Genomic DNA, 21246 nt, shown 5'->3' with positions numbered 1-21246 from the left:
TCAACAGCACGCACACGCATATTTATTCAGAAATGTTTTTTGTTTAGGTTTGTTTCGTACAACATCGGCGCGTTGTCTATTCTTTATTAGCTAGTAGTTCGGTTCCTTCGGCTTGAACAGTTCTTTATATTTTACATACATTTGCTTGGGAGGTGGCCAGCCAACGTAGGGTAGTATATAATATAAGTATATAAGCCACCTTTAAATTATTATTAAAGCGCTTTGCCTTTGCCTTAAACTTAGAGCATATATATATATATTTTTATGTAGGTGTAGGTGTTTGCATATGTATATTTTTGGATGAAGCGTTTCTTGTAAATTGGGGGGTAAATGCTACAGTAAAAATTGCCTCTCCTCTCCTCTCTTTCCTTCCGTCTAGCGTTCATGTTATGAATGATGATCGATCGTCAGATGTTGTCGTCGGGATGGCACAAACAACCACCAAACAGGAAATAAATAGAATAACAAAATGAATGATTTGAAATTACGTTTGAACTACAAATGAATCTCAAACGAATATTTGTTCGTTATTTTTCCACTGATTTCCAATGTAGTGTAGTGCTTGTTGCATTTTAGGGTATTTTCCTTCTTTCTGTTCAGTGTTTGAGTTATACTTAGTTTGCTAACGGACGTTTTGATCATTTTATTATTGAACTCTTTACTTAAATACAAACGCAATTTCGTAGTGCCACAGTACGCTTTGTTTTATAGCCATTTTCTAGGGCCATGTATGGTCCGGTCCATATTTGTGATTCGATTCGGTCAAGCGATCGCCTCGACAGCGAACCACAGAGCAGAGCCACATCGTGTGCCACTGAACATACAAACATACATAGATATCTAACTAGTTACATAGATAAGATTGTGTGTGTTTCTTTAGGGTTTGGGTTCGGGTTCGTGTGTGTACTACTCATAAGTATTAATCTCCAGTCAAGTTTCGTAAAATTTCGATTTCTATTGTAGAACACATTTTTCCTTCCCACCGCTGATATCCACTTGCTCCAGCTCCCTGGCTATCTCATGGTCGTCTTCAATGCTATAAATAATAAATGATGAGGGTTTTAAGTACGAGTTTCTGACGAGTATGGCTTACGCAATTTCCTGATTATGCAGATGTTGAACCAGCTGATCCCGCTTGTCCACAATCGTAACCAGCTCTTCGAGCAGCAGTCGCTCCTTCTCCCGCTGCACCTCCGTCTTGCGCCAGTCCTCTACAGATTGAGCCGCTCGCAGTTCCTGATTAAGCATTGTAAACTTCCGCTCCAGATCTTTCTCTTGTTCGCTGGGGGCACAACCAACACACATGAGTAATCCGTGCCGGGGAAAATATAGATAGATAACACTTACAGTATGTTCAACTGCATCTGTCGCCTGAGCAGTGCGTTCTTTTTGTTGACCAACGTGAACCACTGCGATAGCAGTTGCTCCTCCGTTTCCTCGGTTTCTGTGGGTAACGATACGTGTTAGGATTAAAATGCATGCATGGTACCACGTATGGTTTCTATAATCTCAAAAATGCTAGTTGTAGTTTAGTGTAGTCTAAGAACTAGGACTCCTTCGGCGGTTTTAAAAGCTGTTGCAGAGATTGCAGACTCTGTGATTAGTGAGAATTAGTGAGACGGTTGAAGCTTAGAGCTTTATTCGAACGAAGTTAGACACAATCGGAAGCAGGTATTTTTAAATAGGGAAAGCAAAAGACACACAAAACGAACAAACGGCAAACAACAAACAGCACAGAGCAGACAGGAAACAGCAGAAGGTACAAGGTATGAACGATGCGATGCGGTTTAGGCTGCGAAAACGGCGGCAGGCGGTTTTGAGGCGGCGGTTGGGTAGTGCTGTTCTAGCGGCGCATGGCGGAAGCAGTTAGGAACTCAATTAATCTAGTGGATGGACGGGCTGGCACTTTACCGCAATGGGCGCGAGAGTGGGGGCGGCGGGAGCGCCGTTGATGGTGGCGCCGCTTGTGGCGATCATGCTGCCGCCGAATGGAGACCACATGTCTTGTGGCTACCATGGCCAGGGCATCATCATCGTCGCTGTACGCTGGTAGATTGTCATAGGAGGACTGCTGGGAGGACATGCCCGAGGCGGAACTGCTTAGCAGATGACTGTAGGGCACGACATGATGCACATGATGCGGTCGCGGCCGCAAGTGATGTTGATGGCTTTCATGGGTGTTGGGGCTGTTCGATGGATGATGGTCTTTATTCACATTGACAAAACAGGAATGGGAGCGGGGTCGCGGCCGTGTCTGGCCCAGGGTCTGGACCTCATCGCCCGAGATACAGGCGCTATCGCTGGTACCGTTACCGGTGCCCTTATCCATGCCCGCCCTGCATGCTGCTCTACTACCGAACAAGCTCTCATCGTCGGAATCTAGCAGCTTGATGCGAATTAAGTCACCACCACCAATACTATTTCGGATTAGCCTAAGGAACGGGTTCCCGTTCCGATTGGTTCGATTATTACTTGGATTGCCGCCCATCACAGCGCGCAGCTTAGCCTCCAGACTGCTGGCCTTCTGGTCGATGGCCTCCTGCTCCCGCTCCAGTGCCTCCAGTTCGGACTCGATGTAGGATAGCTTTTCGCCCTGCAGAAACACAGAAGACGAGAATTAAACGAACATCTCAATTTGTAGGACCATCTTTCCTTACCCTCTTCTCGTGCTTTTGTGAGATGCGGTCCACAATCGCATTGAACGATTGCAGGGGACTGCCATTGATGTTGACTCCCCCGGATAGGGCATTGCTTAATCTATGACTAGGACTGATCTTGTTTCCCCCACTGCCTGGCTCCGCCTCGTCAATTTTCTTCAGGTTCTCGAAGTAGAAATCGTCGGAGCCATTCTGAATGGGCGAGATGGTGCGCTCGGGCGAAAAGTTAAAGCGCTTGCCCTTCGTGGGGCTGGTGGGACTGTCGATAGAGCCGCCGCCGCCTCCGGTCTTGGTGCGGGTCTCCAGTATCAGGCGACGTGCCTGCTCCCGCAACCACTGCTTTCGCTCCTCCTGCGAAAGCAAACAAAGCCGATAATTGTGTGAGAATTGATTGAGAGATAGGCTGCGCTGCGGGCGGACTGTGTCTCTGGCAAAAGCTACTTACGTCGTTCGCATCGCCGCGATCGCCGCTGCCGTTGGAAAACTTTAACTTTTCCATCATAAGCTTAGCTTTTTCACTCATTGCCTTGTGGCGCGTTAAAATTCGCTATAAAACAAACCAAAGTAAAGCAAGAAAAAACACAAAGAAACCAAATCATATTTACAGAAACGAAAAGCTTAACTACAACATGAAATCAATTCAAAACTGCAACATAACGAAGCACTGCAAAAGCTACAGCTACTACTCTGCTGCTGGCATCTACTCACATTGGCCGCGTGTGCATCCAGCACCGATAGGGATGCATTCTCCTTGCCCCCCACCTGCGTAGCGTTCAATGAGCTTTCATCGGCGTCCTCCACAAACTGGCTCTGGGGCGGCGGTGGCGTCAGGCATGACTGATAGGCATGCTGCGATGCGTTGATCGAGTTTTTGTCCTTTGTGGGCGACAGCACTTTGCCCAGGATATTCTTTGAGTTGTACAGAATAAGGTTCTTCACATCCTTTTTGCTCTGCGGCGATAGCTGCTGGGCTTTGTCCAACGAAAAGATGTCATCGTCGAAGGAATTCTGATGCAACAGCTGCGTCTTCAGATGCGAAAAGTTGAGGTTCTGCGACAAATTTTCCGACTTGTAATTGCCAATAACGTAGCTTGACTCGTCCGAGGTTGTACCTGCGAGATGGCACACCGTGAAATAGATTGTTAATAAGAACTTCAATAGTTTACATACCGATTTGTTCGATTTGCAGCTGCTTGCCGGTAAAGTGCGCCCGCAACTGGTGCAGATATGTCATGACAGCCAGCTTGTCCGGCACTGTCAGCAGATTCATGTCCCGCGGCTCAATGACACGGGGTATGCCCAGCGATTCGGCCGCATCGAAGGCAATGCGACAATTGCCAACCACATCGTGGGCACTCAGCTTCGTCATGTCGCTGCAATAGTGATAGAAGATTATAATGAAAGATGAACGATCTCTGGTGCATCTCAAAGAGCACTCACATCAGATCCGGGATAAAATGATGGATGATGGCACAGAATGCCATGCCGTTGCGCCAGCTGGTCGTTAGGTTTGTAACCTTTACATTTGGATAGTCTTTGGTAACTTCTTTGCACCACTCGAGCAGATCCTGGCCGGGTGTGTTCTCCTTTAGTACAATCTTCTCCACAGGCTTTAGGATGTTCATTCCACCGGCCACTGCACTCGACTGCGATTTGACAGAATCATTAATCGTTGGGGCGGGGGCAGGGGCTACTGTCTCGTAGCTCTTATTCAGATTCAGCGGCTGCAGCTCGGCACGTTTCGCATTCGAAATGCTGCTCCTTGTGGTCTGCTCTGGTGGGGCAACTTCAGTGGCCGTGCTGTTGTTCTTAACGCTCTTCGCGGTCTCCTCCTTCTTGGGCTCAGCCGGTAGATCGACAACTGGGCGAGACTCCTCCTTCGCGTCGAAGTTTAGAGCCTTTCCCTTTTTTGCTTTCGCACTCTCCTTGGCAATGGCTGCCTTTGGTTCTAGCGGTGTGGACGTGATCACCTTGGCGAATCCCTCACTGTGATTGTATCCCAGTGAGCCTGCCGGTGTCTTCTGCTGATCCGTTTGCCTGATTTCACCTGTGCCCCTGGTGGGCGTGCTCTCCACCACTGGCTGCAATCCGTTGGGCGTTTTCGAACCCTCTTCAACAGCAGCAGCAGAAGCTGCGGGCAATTCAAGCGTATGCGAAGTTTCCCTTTCGCCATCGGCTTCTAGTTCAAAATGCAATTCATTAAAGGACTCGGCCAATGGTGTGGGATCTTCAGATAACGAAGGTACTACACAGAGTAATAAACGGAAAATAAACGCAAAAGAATAACGAAATTTTCATTTACATTTACACAATTTACGCACAAGAATACGAGAGTTGCGGGGTAAATCATTCAAGATACGTGTGGAGTGGTGTGAATTGGATAGAAAGGGAAATAAACATTGTTTGAGTATGAGGAATTATTGTACAGATAGTATCTACAGCTAAGAGTTGCATATATTTAGTATATACTAAGTAAAGTAGAATTAACATACTTAATCTAGTCTGATCTATTTTGCGTACATTTAGAAAAACATCGAAACATCAAGAGTCTGTGCATACAAAGGATGAACGGACGGCACTTACCACTTAGCGGCGTGGCCACATCTATGCAGCCATTGAGGCTCGTTGTCATCTGCTCCAGTTGATGGGTGAAATCATATAGATTGTCCGTGATTTCGCTGAAATTCTCGAGGTCCGGTATATCCTCTAGATCGTCGAGCGGGGCCACATCACAGTTGTTGTTCACCGACATCATTGAGACAACGCTCTGCATGTCCTCATCTCTGCAAAACACACATACATGTTCATTTTTACTGGATCTCTGGATCCCTGCCGGTGTTTACTCACGTCGCCTTGCCCTCTCGGAGGAACACACAGCTGATGGTTAGTTCTAGGCTGGCTGCGGTTATCTTCTTCGAGACCGCCTTAAGACTCAATGTAAACCTCTGCTGAGTAGATTCGATGCTTGCGTACCTTCGCATATTAATGCTGGCGCTGGCCAGCACACGTTTCTTTCCCATGGGCGTGACCTGTTACAAGATATAAGTAATGTGTGTGTTTTACCGCCCATTGCTCACTCACATCTTCGATGACGAAGGTCCAATCCTTATCCTCCAGCTCGTGAGTGCGGGGATCCTTGAACAGGGTGACGGATATGGTGTGATTGTCCGGCACTGGCCAGGATATATTGCCCACCAGGGGGTTCATCATATCCGGCTCCCATGGTAATGGTGCACTTACCACGCGTCTCGATCTTCTTGTCCACACAATGGAGAGATTTGATGGCCGCCTTCAAAGATGATTCAATTAATATATGGATTATTTGTTTCTGAGGAATCTGAAAGTGCTTTCAACTCGAATCTATTCTAAGAACATACGCGGTCTTGTTATACATACTCGTACAATTCATGTATGTATAAATGAAATAATGAATAACATTTTTTGTTCCCGGAAAATTACCGTATTTATACAGATATGTGGGCCCTTGAGCTGATATGCCTGTACATATTGGTTCATATATGCAAATGATGATTAAAAAGAGGAGTTTGCATAAAGAATTTTAATATCAACAGGAAGTGGGGTCATGTACGAGTATATAAGCACACTCATTTTGGTGAAGGGGTTTATGGGCCACTTGAAAACGAGATATTCCTCATTTTCGGCTGTCCAGAAGAGCTCTGAATACTTGTATCCCAACCATAGATATACATATGTAGATACCATCACTTACCATTTGGCGGTGGTCTCTACGTGCAGGTCGTGGTAGGAGGCGGTGAACTGGAACTTTGCCGCTCGCTTAAAATTGCGCTGTAAACGCTTCCAGACGCTGCCCATGACGACACTTGTGGTACCCTCGTGGGACCGTTTTGTTGTGATGTTGAGGGGGGTGGTGGGGGCTTCTGTATAAAAGTTATCTCTGCTTCGATTCTCGTTGTGGGTGACGTCGACTTAAGTCTCCTTAGTGCATGATGTCCTGTCATAAATCAGCTGCAACCGCTGCAGTCGACCTTAAAAGCACAGAGCGCAATAATTGATTAGAATGTGCTTCAAACGCCAACGCCTGACACAATGCTATGTATGATCTGGATTATATTTCTGGGTCGTTCATACAAAGAGAGTGCACTCTTCAGATACAATTCAGATTGCATGGTCATGAGATACTTGAGATTTTTGCTTAAAACAGTGAAGGATTTCGTCACCTCTCGCTTTGTTATCTGCAAAAATACTCAAAAAATACATACGCACACACACACACTCGACCCGAACAGAAGTACACACGGACACGCACAATTCTCCCTCCCACCCTCGCTATGTATCGTTTAGTATTTGTTGTTTTGCCATTGCACTGTGTTTTTTGTGACCTTTAGTTGTCACTTTTGTCGCGTTTTTGTTGCTTTTCTTAGAGAATTACAGCTTATTGCTAGTTTTGTATTTATATATTAATGGCCCTGTGTATGTGTTTGTTTGCGTGCGTCGCTTTTCAGTATATTTCACTAGCCAATCCAATATTTAGCAAAACTCTGTATCCCACATATATGAATATGTTTGTCTGTATATACATAAATATCACCATTATGACGTCACTCTTGTTTTGGTCTCTGAATTCTTTTCAAGGCCTTCTATGCTTTGATACGGGCAACGACACTGCTCCTTGAGGCTTCAAGAGTGTTCTTGACTTGCACGAGATTCGGGCTTGTCACAGCCCAACATACATTTAATTCCTCGAGTTTTCCGCACACAAAACAATATCCCAAGGCTGCACTACATATATTTAATTCCTGAATTCTTCGCACAACAAATCCAGGGTTACAACAATTATTCAATGAAACGTTAAGTGTAGACTGCTAGAGACACAGCTAAGTCCAATATTCAGGGCTGCAGACAAGAAAAGTGCTATCGATAGTTGAAATGGTTTAATTGATTTGCGCACAAACAAATTGTTAAATAAACTGCGTTGCATATTAATTTGAAGCCCAATTATGTATAGCAGACCAATTTTTGGTTTAAATGCAATTCGATAATTTTTATTTATAATTATTATCAATGTATGATCAAGAGAATGTTGATTTAATTGAATGTGAAATTATCTTGTTTATTTTTTGCATTTGTTTCGTTTTGTTTTTGTTTTGCTTTGTTCCGCCGTTATAAGTCTACACATATTCTATGTAAGTGTGGGTGTACATATGTATGAGGCTTTGAGTGCAGCTGGTGTGTGTGTTTTGTTGCAGAGGCGTGGCAGTCGATCTGTATCGTGGTTTTGTTTTTAGCAATTAAATTAAATTCAATTGATGTCCTTGCAAATAAACACAAATAAATAAAAACGAGGGGGAACGTTGTGAGTTGCTGCGTACACCGCAACTCTACAGTTATACCCGATACTAAGTCAGTATGGCTCTCCTGCGGCAGACGCCGCTAATATTGAACCACACGACAAAGAGTGCGTGCGAGAAAGACAGAAAATCAGTCTGAGCGTGACGTCGGGCGCTGCGTGGCCGCTGCAAATTGATTTCTTGCTTTTGGCTACAAAAATGATCCGATCTGATCCAGATTCAGCAATCTGATAGATATAGTCATTATCTATGATTCTGCGTTTTTAGTTTTCTCGAATCTGCAATATTGTGGATGCAACAGATTTTCGTTCTTTGTGGGGGCGGAAAGGGGTGGGGCGAAATTCTGAGATATACGTTTTATAGTGAGATCTAACAGAAGTGCGGATACCAAATTTGGTTACTCTAGCCTTAATAGTCTCTGAGATTTGTGGATGCCCCAGATTTTCGTCCTTTGCGGGGGCGGAAGGGGGTGTGGCGAAATTTGGACACGAAACGGTCAAGGTCCGATATCACAGGAGTGTGGATACCAAATTTGGTTGCTCTGGATCTTATAGGTTCTGAGATCCTTGAACTCATATTTTGCAATTGGCAAAGCCGACCATGAAACCTGTGTGTTAGAGAGAGACAGAGCGAGAAAGAATGGCATTGTTTTCTTGATTCTGGCTATAATAATTATACGATCTGGTTGAGATTTTACACTCTAGAACATATAGTCATCCTCTACGATTCTGCGTTTTTGGTTTTATCGTATCTTTAAAAATGTGGATGCCACAGATTTTCGTCCTTTGTGGGGGCGGAAGTGGGCGGGGCAAAGTTTTGAAATATTTTTGTAGCAGTGACATATCACAGATGTCTGGATCCAAAACATCGTTGCTCTAGCTCTTATAGTCTTTGAGCACTAGGCGCTGAAGGGGACGGACGGACAGACGGACAGACAGACAGGGCTCAATCAACTCGGCTATTGATGCTGATCAAGAATATATATACTTTATGGGGTCGGAAACGATTCCTTCTGGACGTTACACACATCCACTTTTACCACAAATCTAATATACCCCAATACTCATTTTGAGTATCGGGTATAAAAAGAACAAACCAAAAATGATTAGCTGTGTTGGGTCGGGGGTGGTTTGGGAGGGCCGACCATGTGGCGACATACAGATACAAAAGAAGCGCATCACAAAAATATGGTTAGAAAAAAATGGTTATAAACATGTCATAGTGGCGCATGAAACGAAATATATCAGAAACAATTTGCTATCAAATAATTTAAAAGATAATCACAATTGGTTCTGAACCATGCAACTGAAATTATCGATCATCCTACAACCGAGAAATGTGTTAAAAATGCTTTGTACATATATTAATTCGCTTCCTGGTGTTCGTGCATACACATGTACGAGTACTATACCTAGCTGCCACGCCATTAAACCACAGATACCCGTCTAAGTTTTGCGATTGGACTGGCCCTTGGCCTGCGCCTGCTGCTGACCCTGCTTGCAGAAGTCCTTGTACGCGCGTTCGGTTTCCTCGTCCATTTCGGGATCGAGATCCAGGTCGCCGTCTCGTACATCGAATTCGTCGCCTTCACTGCCATTGGCATCGTCCTCGGCAGCGAGAAAGTCCGTCTCCTCGGCAGTCAGCTCATGGCCATCGGGGCCGTAGAAAACGGGCTCATCGCTGAGGCGCGGTGGCTCTGCCACAGTATCCTCCTCGCCACCGAGGGCGTTGGAGACCTTGCGGCCCCAGTTGTTCTGCTGCAAGGCAATGACGCTGGCGGCCATTGCGTACCTGCCGTTGGTCTTCAGTTCAATCTCTTTCAGGGCTGTGATTATATTCAGTATGTCTTTTGGGCAGTCGGCGGTGAGGTCGTAGCCGGCCAGCTTCAGGGTCTGGCAAATGCAGCGCACGTTTTCGGCACTTTCAAAGGCCAGGAGCTTGGTCAGAGAGTACACAATGTTAACGGCAATGAGTTGGATACGGGCGTCGTCATCACCGCGGAGCTGCATGTAGAGCTCGGCGAGGAAGAGCGCAGTCTCGCGCACTTTTTGCTGCTCCCCCGATGTCATATACTTCGACACTTCCTCCTGGTGGTAGTCGAGCTTGCATTTGAGTAGAGTGTGGAACAGCGAGTCTGGTTTGGGGTTCAGCATGTGCAGCAAATTGTACAGCTTGGCTCCCATGTATCGGAAGTTCGGCTGCTCGATGGATTTCTCGAATATATCCTCCATGGCGATCGAGAGTACGTAGTGGTTGTTCTCCATGCCGTCGAAAATGGTTAGGAAACGTGATGCGATTGTATCAAATTGGCCCGGATTCTGAAAGATGGACCGAATAGAACGCGATTAGTGGGCCAGACCCAAAGCATATGGATATTAGCTACTCTCACCTGGTTAAGGCAATGTATTACTGTATCGAGATACTCCAATGCAATGGTAGCCATGTCCGGCTGCGACGCGTTCGACGACTACGAGGACGAGGCAGCTGCGGACGAAGTAGAGTCTTGTGGCTGCTGCTGTTGATTTTGGAAGTACTGCTGCTGCTGTTGCTGCTGATGGTGCGGCTGCTGTGCGATTTGTTGGAATGAATTATTTAAATGAGCGTAACGTTGGAATTTCCCGTGTTGTTGTTGTGTGTTCTGTTGGTGTGGCAGTTGCTGCTGTACCTGCTGCTGATAGAAATTGCCCCCCATCGATCCATTGTTTGAGGACTCCTGATTGGATACGTTCAGTCGGCTTTGTAGAGAATTCGGTAGATTTTGCATATCATTCTTAAACTTCTGCTGATGCTGGTGGTGATGATGGTTGTGGTGCTGCTGATGCTGATGGTGGTGCTGCTGGTGCTGATGATGATGCTTGTAGCCATTGACATAGCGGTGCTGCTGCTGCTGCCCGTAAGGCGCTGTTCCTCCAGGCTGGTGCTGCTGACATTGCTGATGTCGCGATTGGGGTTGTGGGGGCGCGACTGCCCTCGGTATAAAAACTGTGGCGGCCGCCGACAGTTTCGATGAGCCGTCAAAGCCGCTGGCCAGCTCAGACAAAGCCTGGGCCTGTACATAACCAACTGCTTGACCAGGAGCGTACTCACTCTGAGTATAGCCCGCAGCTCCTCCATAATCGTTGAACAAGTGCGCCTGTTGGTCTAAAGGGATGGCGGCGTCATGGGCCAAGCCAGTGGCGGCGGTATTGCCCCCGGGATTCGGTAGACGTAGTGGCTCATACTGGTCTTCGGGTTGGAAGGGTGCGCGGCATGACATAGCGATAGCGGCGTCGGTTTCGAAAACTAAGAATAAAAACACACAATTAGCTGAACACGTTTTAAAAAGCACTAAACAAATCACATTCATGTTTCAATGATGCGGTTACGTCGACGCCGAGCGCCGACGCCAATTCCGCCACAATTGCGGACATTTTGTTTCTTCACTAGGTGATTTTATTTTTTTTTTCAAGCACAAAAAGTCGTTTCTTATATTTTCTTTACAGACTTGCACTGACTCACAAATCTTTCTGACACTGATGCTTCAGTTTTCAATGCCTACCTTAATTTTATCGAAATGTAACGTATACGTCGTTGGTTTTCTTTTTTTCGTCTTGCTTGCGTTGTCACCTTTGCTTTGCTGCCTTTCAACTTTCGCTTGCTCGTGTCTGCGTGTCTGTCGGAATTATATATATTAATGGCCGACAAGTTCACGTGATTGTAATATGCATATATTTAGATGCGGGATACTGATATTATGCTGATTTGTTGTCGCTATACTTTACCAATTAATTCTTCGCCAAAGATAATTAACAATTTCGCCTTTTCACTGTCGGGACCGCTTTATTCATCAAATATACCGTCAGACCCTCATAAATATACCGAAATATACGTCAAAAACTTCAAAATATACCGTAAATATACTGAAGAATTAATTGTATTAAAGTTCCATCATGTTCCTCCTTTTTGATATTCGGTTGAATATTACTAGCTAGCTAGGACCCTCAGCCCTGAACTCATAATTTTATCCCGTTCATAAATCAATTTCCTATAAGACTGGTAAACTTTAAAATCTCATCTTTATTGGATTGTTTATAAAATAAGGTTTAAGCAGATACGGTCAACTATGATTTCCACTAAATTAATTTAGCTAGACAGTTGGTACATATTAACTACATTTGTATGTAATTATCAAAAGCGTCACATGAAGTGCACATTTGTTGACAAGTTTGGCCGTTTATTTTTTTTAGGTAAGCCCCATGGAAGCGCCAGTGTGAAACCACTTTTTGACATGCCTTTTTTTAGTATTCGATGTGGCCTGGGATTTTCATATTAATGCTTTGTTCCATAATGCATCTTAAAAAATATTGGAAAATACTAGAAAACACCATGCAAGCTGTGTGAGCTAGACTTTCAGAAATATACCATATGGTATAGCCAACCCCCCTCTATTTTAATAAGCGAACAGCTTGAGTTAAGCCGTGGAAAAAAATACTGCTTGTTAATTCTTCTTGTAGATCCTATCCTTCCTGTCTACTTACGAAAAAACCACGATATCTTTCACCTGAACTGCGCTAAAAATCTGAAATGAAATTTCATCATTTTCGTGGGAATTATTCGCTTCCACTAAACGTTCACACTATAGATTGTGCTGTTGTTGTGCTAAATGTGCGCAATTTGTTTGCAATTTTTATTTATTATTTTGAAATTTCGTCGCAGTTCTCGTAACTAAGAAAATGTGAAAGACAAAAGAACGCAGAACTCGTTCAGCCGATGTCTCAACTAGCATAAGATAAAGTGCAATACATACATATAGAATTATTTCTCATTTAATGTAAGGACAACGGTTTCGTTATAAATAAACACAAACGTGAGTATTAGTGTGTGGCGTTCGTTCGTATATATACAGGTTGCAGGTGCAAATGCACTGGTATTGTGCAGTATAATTGTTCTACTAGTGCCAAAATTCTAAAATATAATTAATTTACGTGTTTTGCTTGCACTCCACCCCGTTCCCCCTTGTGTGCATACGTGGTTGTGTGGCTGTTTTCCTCCCCGATTTTGTGTGTGTGTTTCTCTTTTAATAAACTCAAGGCATTGTGACTCAAGAGCGCACACACAAACGCTCCAAGTTCATTCACTTGCATCTGTTGTTATGCTTAAGCACATTATCTGCACATCCATCCAGGCTTCCACTCGGAATTCTCGGCTTTGAGTCACCTGTCGTCGATTTGGCGGGCAATCGACAGATACATAATCTAATCGAAGAGTTAATTGAATAAGTAAATAGTAATAGGCTAGTGTCAGAGTTTGGAGACGAGACATTGAAGAAAGACAGTGCACAGATTCGAACTAGAATTTCCTTTTATGATCGTATGCTTCTGTGTCACGAATTCCGAATCTGATCGAGTTGATCAAGTTTTTTGGATTTCCTTGACGATCAGCACTCAGAAGGAGTTGTCATGGTCCACGATCGCTGCACGTATCTAATTTCACCATTCTCTGATAGTTCGGAAACTCTGTTCTCTGTTTGTATCTGTTTATGCAATCAAGACCTGTTGATAAAAAATTTTGTTGTTTTTGTGTGTATTTTTGCCCAGTCTATTTTTATAGACCACAATGGACACTGATGTGAATCAGATGCATTACCATTATAAGGATATATTGTCGGTGTTTTTGGACCCCTTCATTGAGGACTTTGACTGCAAGGATGTGGAGGACTCACTGCGTTCGATACTAACCAAAAGGGAAATCGATTTCATTTTTGCATCGGATCAAACGGATGTTAGAATCTACCTTTTGTTTTGGAAATTGCTCGAGAAGCCAGAGAGCATCGTTAAAAGATTCGTCGAGGAGGTTCTCAACTATCGCGATGGGGCCAACTACGAATTCCTGATGAGGCCCATCAAAGCCGAGTACCTACAGCCGAGCCCCAACACCAGGCTGTACGTAGAGCAGCGGGATCGTCTGTTCAATGACAATCAAGTGTTTTCCAAGTACAATGTGCCGCGCCTAAAACCGGTAAGATATTGGCAATAATGAAATATTTAAAATTAATTTTTATTTATATGTATGTACGTTCTGTGGACAGTTCCTCGACTTAACCAAGGCCCTGCTGGAGTTGAGGCCAGCCAAGAATGTCCTGGTCGATGGACCCCTGGGCGCCGGCAAGCAATGGCTTGTGCTCGACGTTTGCTCCTCGTACAAAGTGCAGCAGAAGATGGACTTTAAGATATTCTGGCTGAATGTGAAGAACTGCAACAGCCCCGAGGCAGACCTCGAAATGCTGCTCACTCTGCTCTACCAGATCGATCCGAGCTGGAGCAGCCGATGCGACTCCGGCACCTGGAACATCATGCAGCGCATTGACAGCGTCAAAATCGAACTGCGGCGCCTGCTCAAGAGCAAGCCATACGAGAACTACCTGCTGGTGCTGCGAAATGTGCAGAGCGTTCGCACCTGGAAGGCGTTCAATCTCGGCTGCAAGATACTCCTGACCACTCGCTACAAGTGCGTTACCGATTACCTGTCCGCGGCGACCACCAAGCATGTGCCGCTGAAGGATGCCCTCACCGAGCACGAGGCTGAGTCGCTAATTGTCAAGTATCTCCACTGCAGGCCAGAGGATCTGCCCAGGGAAGTGCTGACGACAAATCCACGCAGCCTGAGCATTATTGCCGAGAGTATACGCGACGGTCTGGCCACTTGGGAGAATTGGAAAGAGTGAGTACATGAATATAGGGGAAATCCCCTTCTTACAATGGCCTCAACTCTTAAATCTGTTCTTTTTCTTCCCAGTGTGAACTGCAATAAACTCACGAGCATTATCGAGAGCTCACTGAAGGTGCTGGAGCCGGTTATAAATAGGAATATATTCGATAAGCTCTTCATATTCCCTCCGTCCGTCCATCGATGTAAGTGCCTCGATTAGCTCATTGCCAATTAAATCTAATCTTTAATGTTCTATTCGAATGTAGCTCCTATCTCTGGTTTGGTCAGACAATAAATCAGATAGCGACGATCCGATGGTGGTGGTGAATAAGCTGCACCGGTACTCCTTGGTGGAAAAGCAGGCCCATCCGTCGACCATAAGTATACCCACGATATATTTGGAGTTGAAACTAAGGGTGGACAACGCTGCTGCACTCCATAGAAGAATCGTTGATCATTACAAGTAGGTGTTATACTATATATACTGCCCGATTTCCTTCGAGAGGCATTTACAATTCAAATTTCTTTCTACCTCTTGCGGCAGCATCACAAAGGCTTTCGACGATGATGACGATCTGACAGTGCCCTTCTTGGATGGCTATTTCTATTGCCATATCGGCCACCATCTGACTAATTTGGAGCACTCCGAGAGCGTGGCTCTGTTCCGCAAGATTTTCCTCGATTTTCGGTTTCTTGAACAAAAGATACAATACGACAAGACAGCGTGGAATGCCAGCGGATCGATACTCAACACTTTACAGCAGCTGAAATTCTACAGCGTTCGTAAACTCTACACAAAGTTAACCCTTTTTGGTGCTGCCATCTAGACAATGATCCCAAGTTTAAGCGCCTGGTGAATGCTTTGCTGGATTTCCTTCCAAAGATTGAGGAGAACCTTATACGGTCCAAGTTTACCCGCCTTCTGCGAATCGCTCTGATGGACGATGAGGAGACCATATACGAGGAGGCCCACCGACAATTGCAGCGGTTCGGTGATCAAGTTTGGTTCACAGAGCAGTACGTAAATGATCTCTTTTTGCAACTGAAATCTAAATTGAATCCGTTTGGCAGTGGTCGCTTTCACCAACATCGGCAAATTATCAACCTCGGGGAGAATACGGTTCGACACGTCCTGTACCTGAACAATGACTTCTGCTTGATGGCTCTGGACAGCAAACAAATGCTGCTGACCGACGTTTCTCTGGAGGCGGAGGACACGTATCTGCTGAAGGATGACAACGACAGCAGCGACATCCTGAAAATGGCCGTGTTTAATAACCAGAAGCACCTGCTCACGCTCCACAGCAATGGCAGTGTGAAGCTCTGGTCGCTGTGGGCCGAGTGCTTTGGGCGGCGTCACAGCAGCGGAAGTCGCCAGCGTGTGCGACCGCCACACCTTTCCCATTTGCGGAAATATGCGGCGACTCGTACGTACAAGCAGCTGGTCAATGGCGTCGCCAAGCGCGCAATGAGCTACCAGAGCGTGGACCAGAACATTGCGGCGTTCTACTTGAACGAGGAAGCAACCGTTGGAGACGCAAAGATTCAGCTGCATGTGGCCTTCAGCAACGGCGACGTTTGCATCTGTGAGTGGGATGACAGGGACCAAGTGTTCAAGTCCTCCAACACGCCCACCCTCGAGACGCATCCGCTTCGTGTGCGGTGTTTCGTTCAGGTGCTGAACCGCTACTATGTCATATGCACCGCTGACTGCACCCTCACCGTTTGGGATCTGCACAACGGGTCGTGCGACAAGCCAGAGCTCAGTGGCTACGATGTCCACAATGACCCCCCGCTTGCGATTGAAGTCTACAATGAACGCAGCCAGCATTCGACCCTGCTGCTCATCCACAGGTACAGCGTTTGGCGGCTGACGTTCGAGCCTGGCGACTTTCAACAGCCTCTAGTGCGGCTCAAGTCGGAGCCTGTGCAGCTGCCGGACATGAGCTTCATTACCTGCGCTAAGGGATCGCCAGATGGTCGCTATCTGATCCTGGGAACATCGGTTGGCCTCATTGTGTATGACATCCAGCTGTCCAGTCCCGTGCTGCGCAGCAATGTGAGCGAGCACATCGAATGCGTGGACATCTACGAGCTGTGCGATCCTATTTACAAGTACATAGTGCTTTGTGGTGCCAAAGGAAAGCGGCTCCTGCACGTGCACACACTGCGAAAGGTGGATTCGGGTATTACGTGGGTCCACAATGTGGATGAGACAAAGGGCATTACACGGGCTTGCCTCGAGCCCAATGTCTATCTGCGCCCGCTCCTGGACATGACCAGAAAGCGGTCTCAGCTGCTGGCCATCGACTCCAAGGAGCGTATCCATCATATTGAGACCACCGCCGACCCAAGTGCTCGCCGCAGGTCCAGTATTTCGTCTTGGTCAACGATAACCCCCACGCATGCGGCCAGCAAGACGCGCATAACCGCAATATCCGCCCACGACGACGATCACATATTTGTCGGCTACATGGACGGGGTGATCATCGATGTGAACCGCGATGCGGTGCTGCCGCAACAGTATATTACGGAGCCCATCGACTACCTCAAGCAGGTCAACTCTCAGCTGCTGGTGGCGTCGGCGCACGGTCCACGCAAAACTGTCATATTCCAGCTACAACCAGAGCTGCCATCGCTGCCAGTGGCTGGAACAGCGCCAGTGGATTGGCCGCTCAAGTTGGAGCTGGACACCAAATATTCCTGCCTTCTGGGTGGAAAGTTTCTGCTCTTGTTCTCCGAGCACGGAGTCTTTGTGAGTGCATGCCTATTCTTTTAAAAACTGACTTATTACCTGTCTATTTGAAATTTATATTCCAGCAACTGGATATATCCAACCCTCTGGTACTCATCAAGCTGGAAAACTGTGACGAACCACTTATGGGCTTTGACCTAAGGAACGGTCTGCTCTTTCTGGCCTTCGGGAACAACACCATTGAGGTGAGTGAGGCACACGCTTATAACTCTAAAGACTACACCGACACGTGGCTAAGGAACGATGTCATCTGCAGGAAACGGATCACAGAGGAACAGAAAATTAGTTACCTGATTGCCGCAGATGACGCTTCCCTGTTTGCACTGGGCTTCCAGAATGGCATTATCGAGCTCTACTCCCTGGCAGGAGCTGCTATTCAGTTGGTCTACAGCATAAAGGAAGTGCACGAGCAGTGCATCACACAGCTACGGTTCTCGCCGTGCAAACTGTTGCTCATTAGCTGCGGGGAGCAGCTGTGCTTCTGGAACGTGAGCCACATGCGGAACAACCAGATCGAGTCGCAGCTGGCCATAAGACGCAGCCGCCGGCACAAGATGATCAGTGTCACGCAGGAGGATGCTGTCGATGCGGCTCCTATTGTTTCGGACATGTCAGAGCCACCGCCATTTGTTAGTCATCTCCATCAACCCGTTCGCGACACCCAGCCGGAAGTAGATCTGTGGCGAAACAAACGGGGCAATGCCATACGGCCGGAGCTGCTGGCTTGCATCAAGTTTGTGGGCAACAAGGCCAGCCAGTTTTTCACCGACGCCAAGTTCTCGAAGTTCTATTCGATAGACGACGAGGGCGTCTACTATCATTTGCAACTTCTGGAAACAAATCCCCACATGCCGCCGAGTGGGTCGTCGATGCATCTGCAGATGGCTGAACGGCTCGCAAGCGAGATGATCAGTGACATGCAGTATGCGAATTTGGCGGACATTCGAATAATTGACCCCACATTGACAATTGGTGGCATTGATGACGAGGGAGCCGATGTCGTTGGGGATTTGCAGCCGGAGTCTAGCGCAACGAGCCAGGCAGAGACGCCGCTGGTTGTCGACGAATGCAGCTCATGACGCCAGTCGTGCGCCACTTCCGGGCGCACGGGTGAGGGCAATGGACATTTCCAGTATGCATTTAATTTGGCTTTATGCGCCAGATCGGGTGTTTTGTCGATTTTTGACAAATATGGATCAAGGAAAATCTAAATATTAGATTTATTGCGAAATGATTTGACGCAGCGCAGCAGGAATATATAGTGTAGTGCCCAGCGCTAGCGCCAACAATGAAGAACCTCATTTAATAATTATAAGTAGATATAAGACACAACTGACATAACCACCCAATTAGCAAGCAGTTTCTATGAAGCACCTGAAGATTCTCATTTTTATTAAAACCTAAAATTTCACAAGTAAGAGCGCGCAAAGAGTTGTTATCCTGTTTAAATAAAGGGGTTTTAAATGGGCTAAGTTCGTTTTTCATCGGAATATTTGAGGTATTTCTGAGGGTAAGACGGTCACATTGCAGCTCTCTTGCGACAAAAAAAAAATAGTCGTTATTTTGAATGGGCTATACAAAAGGGTATAACAGGCCAAGGTAAATTGAAAGGTTCGAACGTCGCCTCGAGTTTGAGGACAATATACCTTGAAGGCCTATGACCCGAACACGCATTGAATTAACTGTTAATTAACAGATTATTAGCGGATTAACAGAGGCTGAGTCCGGTAGAGGATTCCCCTAATCCGACTTTAACTTCTTCCAGATCGAAGGCAAAAGTCTTAGCTCTGGACAGCCCTTCGACATTGCCATAGCCCATAGCATTGACAGCGGCCCCAGTGGCGAGGAATAGTGACAAATGACATGAACAAGGACTGTATATCAGCCTCCTGGCGCTGTGATGGCCAAAGGACTTCCCGGCGGATAAAAAATGAAGTTTATGAATTATTCAGCCAGGCTTCGTCTATCACTTTCACAAAAGTTTTCAGATTTACTTTTGAAATAACATAAACACACATGTACCAGGGCAATTTAGATTGTGCCTTCTTCATAAATAGTATTAAGTTTTAGCCTAATAAAGACGTCTTGTATGTATATTCATCAGTTTCATCAATATATTAAAGTTTCATTCATATCCTCGTCACTATCACTCATTCACTTTAAAAAAATTTTTTTTGAGTAATTCATTTTAGCTTATCTTGTAGAAAATTGATAAAATTATGTGTTAAGGTATGGAAGTCCTAGCTAGCTAGTAATATCAAATATAAAATAAAAATCGACAAATATGGTTTCCAATTCTTGACGGACAATGATAAACCTTAGACCAAGAGGGATTTTAGCGCAGTTTAGATGAACGATATCGTTGGTTTTTTGTTCAGAGGAAAAATGACATTGATCTACAAAAGAAAATATCAGACATATTTTCCGCCATTTACGTCAAGTCGTTGAACTGTTTAAATAGAGGAGGCTTAAGTGGGCTAAGTTTGTGTTTTTCATCGGTATATTTACGGTATATTTCAGCGGGTCGGACCGTATATTTTGTCGATAGGTCACACTGGTCGTGCGTGCGAGCGCGATAAGTGAAAAACAATTTTCTGTGCTTTGTTGTTTGTTGTAAGAATAATAATTAATATCAAAATAAGTGCGCTGTTATTTTGCGTGCGTACATATATGGAATCAATGCGCCATTGTTAGTATGCAGCGCTGCCCAGCGAAAGTAAGAAAGAATGATATGTATGATATGATGCGCAGCTTGCTACGCGCTCCGTTCGTTGTCGTTTTCGGTTTGTGAGCTCACTTTAGCTGGGGCAATAAATAAGATTTGTAGATGTACATACGTATTATATGCACATACGTACGATGAGTTTACACACGTAACTGTGTACTTAAAGTGAAGGTGATTTATCAAATTGCAAAAGTCAGTTCGCGTGTGTGCAATGCTGGAAAATTATTACGGCCTAAGTTCATCTAAAAACGATCTCTAACCTATTGAACACATGCATAAGGATACAGATAGGGGCACGTACATACGCGCTGGCGCACACACAGCCACAAGTGAGTTGCTGTTGGTGTGTTTGTGTATGATGACCCAACAGCAGCTCAGCAAAACAATATGGCTGCCACCGCCACTTGTTAGATATAACAACAGACGAGAATTGAAAGAAAACTCGTCGCTGTTGATCAAATTTCCATTAATTTACCCGTCGCCAGGGCCGTAAAGCCGCCTTTCGCTAAACGATGTACGTACTGCAGTTCAAGAGTTCACTACTCAAACAAGCACAGGCGCACACACACCCGCGCACCTAAATGTATGCTCACACGCGTACACACAGACGAAAATTTCACACAAAATGCGTTTGCGGCGATGATCGCACTCGCACCCCCACAAACACGTCTAGTGTGTGTTTGTATGTATACACATTTATTCAATTAAATATTTGCGTTTAATTATGAAAGGAGTGAAACTGCAGGGTTAGATTTAACTTTGTGTATACACATTGAGATCAGTGCGATAAGAGTATGCCCCGCTGCGATAATTTCCCCCTTCACAAGCAGTTAATTGAACAATCAGCTGTTTGCGATGATGAGAACATCAAATAAGTAGATATTGTACTTGTAAATAGATCTGTACCTACTCCTGCCCTATGCCCTCTGAGGATATTTCATAAGGGATATATGCTTGCATATACATACATATGTACATGTACATATATGCGTTTTGTGCCTGTCCATTCTGACCCATTAGTATTTTATTAGTACTTATTTTTTCGGCCAAAACTTGTTTTACCCCGCCATCCCCATCCCCCCATCGCCGTCG

At 45.5% G+C, this 21246-nt stretch overlaps 1 protein-coding gene and 2 pseudogenes across 5 annotated transcripts; 1 reads left to right on the top strand and 2 right to left on the bottom strand.

Annotated features, from left to right (window-relative positions):
- On the bottom strand, positions 1–7474 carry LOC117190632 (EH domain-binding protein 1-like). 5 transcript variants are annotated; one of them, XM_033395679.1, is made up of 14 exons: positions 7370–7471; positions 6388–6664; positions 5739–5946; positions 5505–5686; positions 5241–5440; positions 4098–4902; positions 3828–4030; positions 3366–3769; positions 3103–3204; positions 2658–3008; positions 2473–2593; positions 1348–1444; positions 1094–1282; positions 1–1036 (listed from the first exon to the last, which is right to left on the bottom strand). In XM_033395679.1, exons 2-14 carry the CDS (start codon positions 6489–6491, stop codon positions 955–957), a joined length of 3048 nt encoding a protein of 1015 aa, XP_033251570.1. In that variant the 5' UTR covers positions 6492–6664; positions 7370–7471; the 3' UTR covers positions 1–954. The 5 variants fall into 5 exon arrangements, with proteins under 5 accessions (XP_033251570.1, XP_033251571.1, XP_033251572.1 ...); XM_033395680.1 differs by having other exon boundaries at positions 4098–4836; XM_033395681.1 differs by having other exon boundaries at positions 4098–4833.
- Positions 7475–9324: 1850 nt separating this feature from the next.
- Positions 9325–11419, bottom strand: LOC117190633 (annotated as a pseudogene).
- Positions 11420–12480: 1061 nt separating this feature from the next.
- LOC117190637 lies at positions 12481–17778 on the top strand (annotated as a pseudogene).
- Positions 17779–21246: the final 3468 nt, after the last annotated feature.

Source organism: Drosophila miranda (genome assembly GCF_003369915.1).
Source record: "Drosophila miranda strain MSH22 chromosome Y unlocalized genomic scaffold, D.miranda_PacBio2.1 Contig_Y1_pilon, whole genome shotgun sequence".
Classification (NCBI taxonomy): Eukaryota; Metazoa; Arthropoda; class Insecta; order Diptera; family Drosophilidae; genus Drosophila; species Drosophila miranda.
Note: the sequence above shows the minus strand (reverse complement) of the source record. Positions and strands in the feature narration are given on the sequence as shown.